A 12,417-nucleotide genomic window follows, 5' to 3' on the forward strand; every position below is an offset into this window, starting at 1 on the left:
TGTTGGATTAGACAAATGTAATTATTGTCCCATTTGAAAGCTCAGCATCTGTGTGTGATCCCAAAGGTGCGGGATCTCGTAATAAACTGCCAATTCAGACTCTGTAATGTGCCTGACTGACACTGTGACCACTGTGACCGCTGGGCCCTGATTGGTGCTCTGGCTTTGCGCTTCTTTCGTTTTGACATGTTACGTTTTTATACACACAGAAACCAAAAGGAACGACAGATTTCTCAAAATGTAGGAGGAAAAAGTCGGATATTAGACTCTGAAATGTGGTGGAGTGAAAGTAAAGATACAGCTACATGAAAAAACTACTTAAGTACAGTAATTAATTACATTTACTTAGTTACTGTCCACCACTGTGGGAGACCAGTAGTTCTGAGGCTCGTCACCATGGTCCCTGAGACAGGCTGTACTGTGGCTCTATCTCAGCACACAGGAGCAGGGCAAAAATGTTGACTGTCTGGGGGGTCCTGGGCAAGATGCTGTATTAAAAAAGCAGAAGGGAGAATGAGGCTTAAAGGAGACACAGGAAATTGGGTGTGGGGTTCTGGAAAACAACATCACATTCAGGAACTGTAGACTTCTCAGTTTCCCCAAATACCATCACAAACAGAAACCACCAGCAGCACTTAGATGCTGACTCCTCAAAGACAAAACCAGGAACTCCCTGTGGACGGAACGTGACTCGTTCCTGTTGATGTTTTCTTGCACGCACTTGGTTCTTCAAATGAATACAACAGAAAAGCCTCTGTGTGGAGCGTTTTCAGAAGAACCCCCAGTGGAAGTAAATAGTTACAGTGTAGTATATAATCCCTTTTCTTTCAACACATCGGTTTAGTTAGTCTGGCATCTGCATCTGTGCATCTATCGTAATCTCTTTGCTCGTTTCCGTCATTTCTTCATTACGTTTTACTTCATTTTGAACTTATTTTTCTTTATTTTCATTGCTGGTCAGCTACTCAGTGTAGCACCAGAGTTTACCTGATGAATCAATCAATCATGGCTCTTTTTCAAGCCTTTATTGATGAATGAAGCTGAAGCTTTACTTCTCACTTTTACTAGATAGTAAACACTAACTCAGTTTGGGCAGCGTCTCCAAGCGCTGTCCAGTGATTAATTCATACCGGTCAACCTAATAGAAACGGAGGTGAATCGTGAGACAGTGAGACACCACTTCCCCACCCTTTCCCCTTACTTATTTCAGCAGCCTCATCATTTTCTTTTTATCTATATTATCAATGTCCAAAAAAAGCATCTCCTTTTTTAATCGTTTGAGCACATCAGCTGCCCTTTTATATCAAAAATTGCTTAGAATAAAGTATTTTTTACATTTACAGCATTTGGCTGAAGCTCTTATCCAGAGCGACTTACGATTTGATCAATTTACACTGGTAGGCCAAGGCGGTGTTAGGAGTCTTGCCCAAGGACTCTTATTGGTATAGTGTAGGGGGCTTACCCAGGTGGGGGATTGAACCCCAGTCTACAGTGTAGAAGGCAGAGGTGTTACCCACAACACTATCCCAACCATTTTTTTACATTAACTTCCGTTGAAAGTAAATTAAAAAAATGATTACTTTTTGTTATCTTTCAAAAAATATTTTAAATTGTGAAAACATTAGTTTACTTTTTAACATTTCTGTCTACCTTGTATAAGTTTATATTATAACAGTTGTTAATATGACAATGTTTGAATGGTAATGTAAGTATCTCATTGCCCCAAATGGTGCAATTGCACTGAATTCAGTAATAAAATCCAGTCTGTTGTAGCTAGTGCTACATTCTATGCTGTTGTGTCTGGGAGCAGCGGCATTAACAAAAGTGCTCTGAACAAGATAAACAAACTCATTAGGAAGGCTGCCTCTGTTGTAGGAGTCAAGCTGGACTCTGGTGTTTGTGGCAGAGCTGCTCTGGAAACATTACTTTTACAAAATAATGCATAGAGCGTCTTAAATGTTTTGGTTGCAGCTGTAAATTGTAAGAATATAACGATATATGATATCATAAAACACGTTATGTTCATTTGATGGGAACTTTTACAAAGAGCTCCAAACTCCCTCTGGAATTAACATTAGTAAGGAATTGTGCGCTGGGAGCTTCATGAAATGGGTTTCCATGACTGAGCAGTTGTACAGAAGTGTAGCATCGTTATGCGCAATGCCAAACGTCGGCTGAAGTGGAGCAGTGGACTGTGGAGCAGTGGAAATGTGTTCTCTGGAGTGATGAATCACACTTCACTATCTGGCAGTTTGATGAACAAATCTGGGTTTGGCAGACACCAGGAGAATGCTACCTGCAGGACTGCATAGTGCCAACTGTAAAGTTTGGTGGAGGAAGGATAATGGGCTGGGGCTATAGGAATAAGATTTATAAGCTTGTTGGACATAACCAACCAACCATACCAAAAAAATTGACATCATTTCACACTCTAATACTGAAAGGGTTAACTTCTTAGGGAGAATACTGTTCAAGGAGACCCTTCCTAACAAATACCACAGCCAATTCTCTCTCAAATGATCAAAAATTTTAAGAAAACGTGTAAAAACTAACCAAGTTTAATTTTTAATGTTTTCTGTGTGTTAAAATATGCTTGAACAGAGTCAAACAAGAATGGGAAGCTGCCTTTTCAAGAAAATTTCATAAAAATGTACCAACTGGAAAGCAAATTTGGAACATTTGTGAAGCTGTGAAATCGGTTATGAAACTTACATCCATCTGAAACAACTGATCCTAAAGTACGACCCATGTGCAAGTTTTAAGTGGTTTATTAAAACAGGAAAATCCAAGGGGCAAAGTTGAGGACAGAAAAAGAGGTCAAAAGCCAAAAAAGCAGTCAGATAAACCAGGCAAAAGTATCCAAAGAGTTAAGAGCAAAAAAGCCAAAAGCCAAAAACTCCAAAGAACAGGCAACAGTCAAAAACACCAACAAAGACAGGTGAATAAACAAGGCTTGGTAAGGTGGACACAGGGGAACTGGCAGTACTTCGCAAAGTGTGAGTGCAACTGAAAGGTTTGTATAGTAGAGCAGATTAGGGTGGAAATGAGGATCAGGTGCCAGTCAATAGGGTTGTCATGGTGACAGTTTTAAAACTCAGGAGAGGTAGACCTCTGGTGGCCAGTAGGGGGATTGCTGACACCGTCTGAATTTCTTGTTTGAATTTTAATAAATAAATCTTGTATTGTTCAACATGAAGCTTTTTAAATTCCGTTTGCCTACAACATGTAGTTACTCAGATATCACCCTGTATATGGCTGTGGCGGCAGGTGTCTGCAAACTTTTGGCCATATAGTGCACTGGTTTCTTCTATTAATGTAGATTTCTCTCCTGGCTATACTTTATTTAAACTCATGTCTAAATAAAAACACATTGCGCTTGACGTCTTTCATTTAGCAGGAGTGAGACAGTCGCAGGTGATGTAAGCACGGTGCCTGCCAATGACAGAAATCAAACCAGCAGTCAATCAAACTCAACTTTCCTTCCTTGTCTTTATGTTGCAGTTTCAGCGCTGAGTCTCTCTGCTAGTATCTTCTTCACCACAGGCAGATGTAAGGAAACCAATGTCAATGGTGTTTATATAAAGTCTTGAGACAGAGTTGAAAACCAGACCAGTGGTATTTAATTAAAGTTCAATAAGGTCCACACACACAGACCTTCTAAGCCACACCTCCTTCTAGGTCACAGGAGGAACTGGAGCCTATCCCAGCTGACAGGATACACCCTGCAGGGGTCGCCAGTCCAACACAGGGCAGACAGACATACACATTCACTCCTATGTCCAAACGGCCTGACTACATGTCTTTGGACTGCAGGGAGAACTCCACACAGAAGGGACCCTGGTCACCCGGCCAGGGAGTTGAACCCAGGCCCTTCTTGCTGTGAGGCAACAGCACTACCCACCATGCCACTGTGCCACCCCTAGTAGGGATATCAACATCTTATATAGTCAGCAACGGAATGCCGTCAAATAAAGTGCAACTCAGTCAAATTTCAACAACATTTATTGTCAGTTTTCTCTTTTTATATCACGTCACATCCATGTGACTCACTTTCTTCTTACTCCAGTCCCAGTGCTCATCATAATCTGATTGGCTGAGTAACGTAACGTGTGATATTTACAATAAATTAATTGACCCTTATTAGTCCCACAGTGGGGAAATTTCACCTCTGCATTTAACCCATCCGTGAAGTGAAACACCACATACACTCTAGTGAACACACACACACACTAGGGGGCAGTGCACACACTTGCCCGGAGCGGTGGGCAGCCCAATCCACAGCACCTGGGGAGCAGTTGGGGGTTAGGTGTCTTGCTCTAGGACAGCTCAATCATGTGCTGTCTGCTTTGGGGAGCGAACCAGTGACCTTCCAGTCACGAGGCTGGTTTCCTAACCTCCAGCCCACGACTGTCCCAAACACGGTTTGTATGTGAGTTTCCCGGGTCACTAAAGCTACCGTAAAGGCTCGAACGTCATGCCGATTCAAACAGGACCACCCCGTCAAAATGAAATAATTTTCCATAGTTTATCGATTATAGGTCCAGGTCCGCAGAGAACAGCGTCTGGGTCCGGACTCGGACTGCGGTCCGCTTCTTAGTGACCTCTGCACACTTTACAAATGCTGCCCACCAATATGAAATGAATCCCTCAATATGAAATAAATACCACTTTGGACTTACCATGTGCTTTTTTTCATAGGTTCTCAGAAAATAGGTACAAAAGAGTGAAATGATGTCATCAGTGTGAGGTTTATGTCAAAATAAGAGATTTTTTTGTCACTACTGGCACGACTACCGGGGTCCACAGCTCTCATTATATTTATTTGGCATTTGTTTTCTTAGTCATTTAATTCATATATTTCATTGAGACATACACAACATGTACTTTGGCTTAGCGTGACAAAACAGGACGTTTCAGATCAGATGAACTGGGGCAGTTTCCTGGCTAAGGATATGGAAAGAAGCACCTGGGGATGAAAGATAAGACCCAGTAGAATGTATAAGCCACATGCGCATTCTGATGTTTCAGCATTTGCACCCAGACTACGTCCTGTATGTCGTTTATTGCAGGAAAAATCACAGTTTTTACCTCAAAATATGGCCTCACCCTTTACACATGACTGTAGGGACCAGCATTTCTGTGGTGCTTGGAATTCTAGATTATTCATTTAAAAACCAATATTGCTAAATTGATGGATCAAGAAGGTGTAATTGCTAAAATAACGTAAAAAATGTTTTCATTTAAAATGCACGTAAATTGTAACCGTAACATGTTTTTCAAGTGTAATATATCTGTAAACACTAGAGGCACAAAAAACGGACATTTCTAGAATGACCCTGTTGCAAATGAGTTCACTAGACGTCATGTACAGGAAGAAGCCCATAGCCTATTCACCCAAGTAGAAAGACAGGATGCAAGAAACTGAAACAGCACTGTTTATTTTCAGTAATGGTCAGCAGGTTTGGAAGTGAAAGCATTTTGCACTTTTTCAGACAACAAGTAAGAACAGCTGCATACAGTGTTTCACACTAATGTACACTGAATTTACTCTAATAGATGTGAATATAATATTAAGTCTTAAAGGAAAGGTTGGGAGAAAATTCTACTTGAAATGATCTATAAACCCCGATGAGCTAAAACATGTCTGATATCTGACATGTGCTTCTTCCATATTTTAACAGCTGGTGCTAAACTAACATCACTAGCAAAGACTGTCACCAAACAGTCAGTAACGGCGTTTACTGAAACGTCTCGTAACGGCGTTTACTGAAACGTCTCGTAACGGCGCTTACTGAACGTCTCGTAACGGCGTTTACTGAAACGTCTCGTAACGGCGTTTACTGAAACGTCTCGTAACGGCGTTTACTGAAACGTCTCGTAACGGCGCTTACTGAACGTCTCATAACGGCGTTTACTGAAACGTCTCGTAACGGCGTTTACTGAAACGTCTCGTAACGGCGCTTACTGAACGTCTCGTAACGGCGTTTACTGAAACATCTCGTAACGGCGTTTACTGAAACGTCTCGTAACGGCGTTTACTGAAACGTCTCGTAACGGCGTTTACTGAAACGTCTCTTAACAGCGTTTACTGAAACGTCTCTTAACAGCATTTACTGAAACGTCTCATAACTGCGTTTACTGAAACGTCTCTTAACAGCATTTAGTGAAACGTCTCGTAACTGCGTTTACTGAAACGTCTCGTAACTGCGTTTACTGAAACGTCTCTTAACAGCATTTACTGAAACGTCTCGTAACTGCGTTTACTGAAACGTCTCTTAACAGCATTTACTGAAACGTCTCGTAACTGCGTTTACTGAAACGTCTCTTAACAGCATTTACTGAAACGTCTCGTAACAGCGTTTACTGAAACGTCTCTTAACAGCATTTACTGAAACGTCTCGTAACTGCGTTTACTGAAACGTCTCTTAACAGCATTTACTGAAACGTCTCGTAACTGCGTTTACTGAAACGTCTCGTAACAGCACCAGCACTTAATGAATAAGAACATATCTCTGCACATTTTTTGAGCAGTCACTTGAATTTTACACATTGTGAAAAAAATAAATGTAAGTGATTTTTAGAATTAACGTTGCTTTACCAAAGACTGATAGTTACTTCATTTCCAAGCACAGAAACCCCTGTTGTGCGGCCGACTGTCACCCCAGTGCCCAGAAACTTTAATTCTCCTTGTATGAAGCTGAGTTTGACACCAGTGTCAACCGCCAGCCCACATTTCACTTCAAATGGGCCAGCAGCTGCTGCTACACTCGCAACCTCCGCTCGAGCCATGGCACCAGCTCCAAGCAGGGAAACCTCAGCTTCCGCTCCAACATTTGGGCCTCTGGCTTTCACTTCCAATGGGCCCATGGATGCTCCTACACTTCCAACTTCAGCTTGAGCCACAGCAACAGCCTTCAGTACATTTGCCTCAGCACCTGCAGATGCATTTGGTCCATTGGCTTCAGCTTCAAAGATGCTGCACTCTATTTCAGCGCGTCCTACTCCAGCCTGTGCCATAACTCCAGCTTTTGGGATGCGTTGTCCAGGTTTGTTACTGAAGGCGTATGCGTATTTGTCTGTATTGGCATACACTCCTTTAGCATAACTATTCCTTGGCCTGTCATAGTTATCTATTACATGAGCCACCATCTCAACTCCTACAAATTCAGAACAGTTAGTAATTAGTAACCAGTCAATCATATAGCTGATTTCTTTACAGTGAATACACAAAACGAGCACCAGCACATTTCTATACAGCATACTGCAAAACAAATGGCATGAATTAACGTTTACAAGAGCAAATTGGTATTTTTAAAGTTCTCAAAGAAAAACAGTCAGTTACTTATTCAGCATCAAATCAAATAAAGCGCTACAGTGAAAGTAGGAGGTAATTGGCTGTTTATCACAACGGCTCATACAAAACTGTGCAATGACATTTGCATAATATACTATAATACAAATGCAGCAATGGTATCTTAATATGATGCTTCTGCACTGACCTGCCTCACATTATATATGTCAGACAATCAGATCAGACAGATCACCCACAGCTAAAATAATAAATTAGCTGAGGGTCATTTGCACATTTGGAGCAAAAAGTATGTGATCTTCCAGTTGTTTACTCTCGCAGATACAGTTGAAATTTGAAGGTATCTTTTCTGAGATCAAGTAAACATAGATAAAAAGTTATATTCTCACATTTGTTATTCACATTTGTTTATTCTTTTTACTAGATGGGTTAGTGTTTCTATATGTTCTGATTCTGTCATTTTTGTGGAGGGCTCTTAAAAGAAATCTGCACATACCTGTGTATGCAACTTTCAATTTTTTGTCTAATCTCTGTCTTCTCCTCTGCCGCCCATTGGCTTCCACAACATTTGCTTCTCACACACACACATACACACACACACACACACACACACACACACACACACACACATTATATATATATATGGTTATTTGGCTAAAAACATATTTTAAAATGTAACTTAGTAAAATATATACATTTGCATGAATTAAAACCTTTACATATAGACTCAAGAGCACCATGTAAGAATGAAATTTTAAACTGTCAGGTCGTAAAAAAACAACATCTATTACAAACCTACAAAGAATGAATAAATTACTGGTTACGCTTTATTTGGATGGTCCCCTATAGATGCTTTACAGCAACTTAAATCATAGACAAACTTTCTGGTGATCCTCAGTTGATTGTCAACAACATAATGGTTAGGGTAAGGGTAAGGTTTAGGTTTAGGGTTAGGGTTAGGTTTAATGAACTCTCTCACTGAATTTCAGATTTAATGGGTATTTAGTTGAATGTTATAGAAAGGCAGACTGAGCATTTACAAAGCATCTACAGTGAATCATCTAAATGACGTTCAGTTTCAAGTTCATTGGCTTTTAATGACTATTCATTTGAACGTTTCTTAAATATATACTGAACATTTCCAAAGAATCTACAGTGGACCATCCAAATAATAGTGTTACCACATTATTAATTAAAAACCTTAATAAAAAAGTCCCGCTTGATTTCAAACACAAAACACAAAGCAGAAAAAGTATCTCACCCATCTCTGCTGCTAGTTTCAGTTCTGAATAGATGAACACAGTTCTCTGAATTTATACATCACACACTTTGTTTACTTGGGCTTTCCTTCCTGTGGGATCCACCCACATTTTAGTTGCATCTGAGTTTAAGACTTAAAGAAAAACTAAAAAATAACTTTACCGTCCTGCAATTTATAGAAAACCTCCCAGAACTGTCAGCTCCAGTTTTCAGACCATCAGACCAAATGGACTATCATATTACTAGCATATCTGGCCTCGCTGATCGAGAATAATAAATATAATCTTAGAGTTCTGTGTAGTGTGATTTCCAGAATCACAAAAAATCTGAACCACAAATTCCAGCGACTCTCACCAGTGAAGTTTTTATAGACTTCTTTAATAATAAAATCTAAAATATTATACAACAAAGACAACATTGTTACGCAGATGCAACAATGAAAATATAAAATTGTACATATCAGTCAAGCCTGATGACAAATACAGGTTATAGAAAATAGAGGACTGTGTAAAAGATGTGAAAGGCTGGATGTCACAGAACTTCATCTTACTAAACAGTAACAAAACAGAGGTTCTCCTTATGGGTCCAAAAGTGGCAAGAAATAAACTTCCAGATTTAATTTTAAATCTCGCTGACTTTCCAGCCACACCTGGATCAGCAGCAAAATATCTTGGCGTCATAATTGATTCAGATTTATAATTCGATCAACACATAGGCAGCATCACTAGGACAGCTTTTCTACATCTTCACAACATTGCCAAGATAAGAAATGCCCTGTCCCTGCGTGATGCAGAAACACTAGTGCATGCCTTTATTACTTCTAGGCTAGACTACTGTAATGCGCTACTGTCAGGATGTACGAGCAGGAGTTTAAACAAACGCCAACTATTCCAAAACGCCGCAGCCAGGGTCCTCACTAAAACTAGAAAATCTGATCATATCAGTCCAGTGCTATCATCACTTCATTGGCTGCCTGTTAAATTCCGTATTGATTATAAAATTCTTTTATTGATGTATAAAGCCCCACATTAGTAAACTGACACACTGGTGCTGTTGTCCCGCTGCTCGCACGCGGTCACTCAGGTTTGTGGATGGTGAAGTGGGGGGGATGCCAAACTGTCTCAGAGTGCTCCCTGTAAGCAAACTTCCAAAGTTGTGGGGAAATGGCTTAAACATGCTGTGCATGCAAGATGGCCCAAGAACATCACACTAAAAATGATTTTTTTAATAGTTTGCTGCAGAACTTGCATTGACTTCTTTTTACTTCAAAGTTCAAAAAGATGCACAAACCTCTTTGGATACAGCTAGAAAGGCTTTTGAGATTCTCACACAATACAGTACACATGAGAATAAATTATGAGATCCCAGACATTTGCAACTTCCTTTCGCTTTAAGTTCAGTTTCAGTCTTAGTCAGTGTGCAGCCTCAAAGGTTGATATTGTCATATGAAAAGAATCTTAATATAGTAAACACTGAAAGGGAAAGTATATTGTATAAATATGGATCTCTTTGTTTTCAGCTTTTACTGTACTTTTATTTATTTTACTGTTGCAGCTGTAACTGTAACAAGCTAAAGAGACATAAGGATCCATACATTTTATGCTTTATGTTTATACCTGCTGTTTATGGCTGTTATTTTATCCTATGCATAATCACTGCACAGTTAATTTGAGTTTTATGGTATCCTTAATATAAATGTACATTTACCTTAACATAACATGTTTTTGAAATGTTGTTGACAGCATGAATATTCCAGTCTAATGAGGCAATATATTATTAGCATGTACCCTCAGATTTCCAATCATGTTTGAATCTGGGGCCTGTGAGGACCATTCCAAAAGTTTCAGCTTTCATTTCTTGAAGTACTTCAAGGACCACGCCTTCAACTCATGGATCGAGCCAGGGTCACAGTAGCAATAGGTAAAGCAGGAAATCCCTGCAACTTCCTCCAGCTCATTCCGGGGGACTCCGAGCCACTCCCAGGACAACTCTGAGACATAATCCCTTCAACGGACCCTAGGACGATCCCAGTAGGCTATGCCAAATAAACCCCCACCGGGAGGTGTCCAGGAGGCATCCTGATCAGATGCCCGAACCACCTCAACTGGCTCCTGTCAACATGGAGTAGCGGCTCTACTCTGAGCTCCTCCTGGATGACTGAGCTCCTCACCCTGTCGAGTAGAGTGTACTGTACTGAGGAAAGCTCATTTCCATAACTTGTATCCCTGATCTCATTCTTTCGGTTATCACCCACAGCTCATGACCATGAGGGCTGAGATGTAGACCGACTGGTAAACAGAGAGCTTTGCCTTAACCACTACTGTCCAGTATAGTGACCACATTAAAATTAAGGGAATATGGAAAGTTTCACTTCTGCAATCTAAACCATGCATGTACCACCACATACTCACTAGTGAAGACACACACAGTGAGCAACTTGTTCGGAGCAGTTGGCAGCCTCAACTGCAGCCCGGGAGCAGATGGGGGTTTTAGGTGTCTTGTTCAAGGGCACCTCAGTCACGTGGGGTCAGCTCAGGGGTTCGGACCAGTGACCTTCCACTTGCAAGGCTGGTTCCCTAACTTACAGCCCACGATTGCCCCCACACACTTAGGGCACTAGGGCACAAGGTGGGCAATCCTATCTGCAGTGTCCAGGGAGCAGGTGGGGGTTAGGTGTCTTGCTCAAAGGCACTTCAGTCACGTACCGTCAGCTCAGGGGATCGAACCAGCTACCTTCCAGGCACAGGACTGGTTCCCTAACCCCAAGCCACACCTGCCCCCTTAGGCTGTCCCAGCCTGCGGCCAATCTCACCATCCCTCTTCCAATCACTATTATGATTGTTTTGAGAAGCTTTTCCTCTAAAGTCAAAAATGTTTGATTATATCATTCATGGTGGAGAGGAACATGAAACATGTTAAAAGGAAAAATTGTCTCCAAAGAAAACTTGCTAGCTGTGATAATGTAAGATGACATTTTGTTAACTACTACAAGTTGTAATTCTTTCCCTAACCATATGTTATCGATTGTTAGCTATGAATGTTGGAGCGATTCCAGTCGCACCCAACTCAACATCCTCTTGGGTCCACAATGCAATTCCTGCATATTCAGAACAAGAGGTAAGGGACAAACAGATGGCCAATCCAGTCATTAGTGTTGTCCACCAACTGCAGTCAAATGAAACTGTATCTCCTTTAGTAAGTGTAGAACATCCAGAGCTGTACCTGTTGTTGCATGAATGATGTAAGCTGGAACTGAAGAATGAAATTCTTTACCGGAGGTGACAAAAGACTGGCGAGACTTAGTCCTCCTTGAACTACTGAGAGTCTATGTGACGACATGTGCCACTTCAGAATAGGGCACACTCTTGACCTCGTTTGAGCCTTGATTTCATTGGCCAAAATCAATGTAGATGTTGAGAAAAGATCATGATGTGTATGTGATGTATATGTCGCAACTCATTTGTAACAGAGAAAGAAAACAGAGTTATTTCAGGTGAATTGAATGGAATTAAGCATTTTAATATCCAATCTTGAGATAAAGTGATCCTATTATTAATCCCACAAACGGGAAAATACCACCTCCGCATTTAACCCATCCGTGAAGTGAAACACCACATACACACTAGTGAATACACACTTGCCTGGAGCGGTGGGCAGCCCTACCCACGGCACCCGGGGAGCAGTTGGGGGTTAGGTGTCTTGCTCAAGGACACCTCAGTCATGTGCTGTCGGCACTGGGGATCGAACCAGCAACCTTCCGGTCACAGGGCCGGTTCCCTAACCTCCAGTTCTTCTACCACTGGTCTGCTCGCCATTCCCTGCTCTAAACTCCATAGCTTTGGTGATGG

The 12,417-nt window shown here is 41.1% G+C and overlaps 1 protein-coding gene across 1 annotated transcript; it reads right to left on the reverse strand.

The window, feature by feature from the left end:
* Nucleotides 1–6,533: 6,533 nt before the first annotated feature.
* LOC108437902 lies at nt 6,534–8,577 on the reverse strand. The gene is made up of 3 exons (XM_017715326.2): nt 8,571–8,577; nt 7,806–7,880; nt 6,534–7,157 (listed from the first exon to the last, which is right to left on the reverse strand). Exons 1-3 carry the CDS (start codon nt 8,572–8,574, stop codon nt 6,595–6,597), a joined length of 642 nt encoding a protein of 213 aa, XP_017570815.1. The 5' UTR covers nt 8,575–8,577; the 3' UTR covers nt 6,534–6,594.
* Nucleotides 8,578–12,417: the final 3,840 nt, after the last annotated feature.

The sequence above is a fragment of the Pygocentrus nattereri genome, chromosome 13 (assembly GCF_015220715.1).
Source record: "Pygocentrus nattereri isolate fPygNat1 chromosome 13, fPygNat1.pri, whole genome shotgun sequence".
Classification (NCBI taxonomy): Eukaryota; Metazoa; Chordata; class Actinopteri; order Characiformes; family Serrasalmidae; genus Pygocentrus; species Pygocentrus nattereri.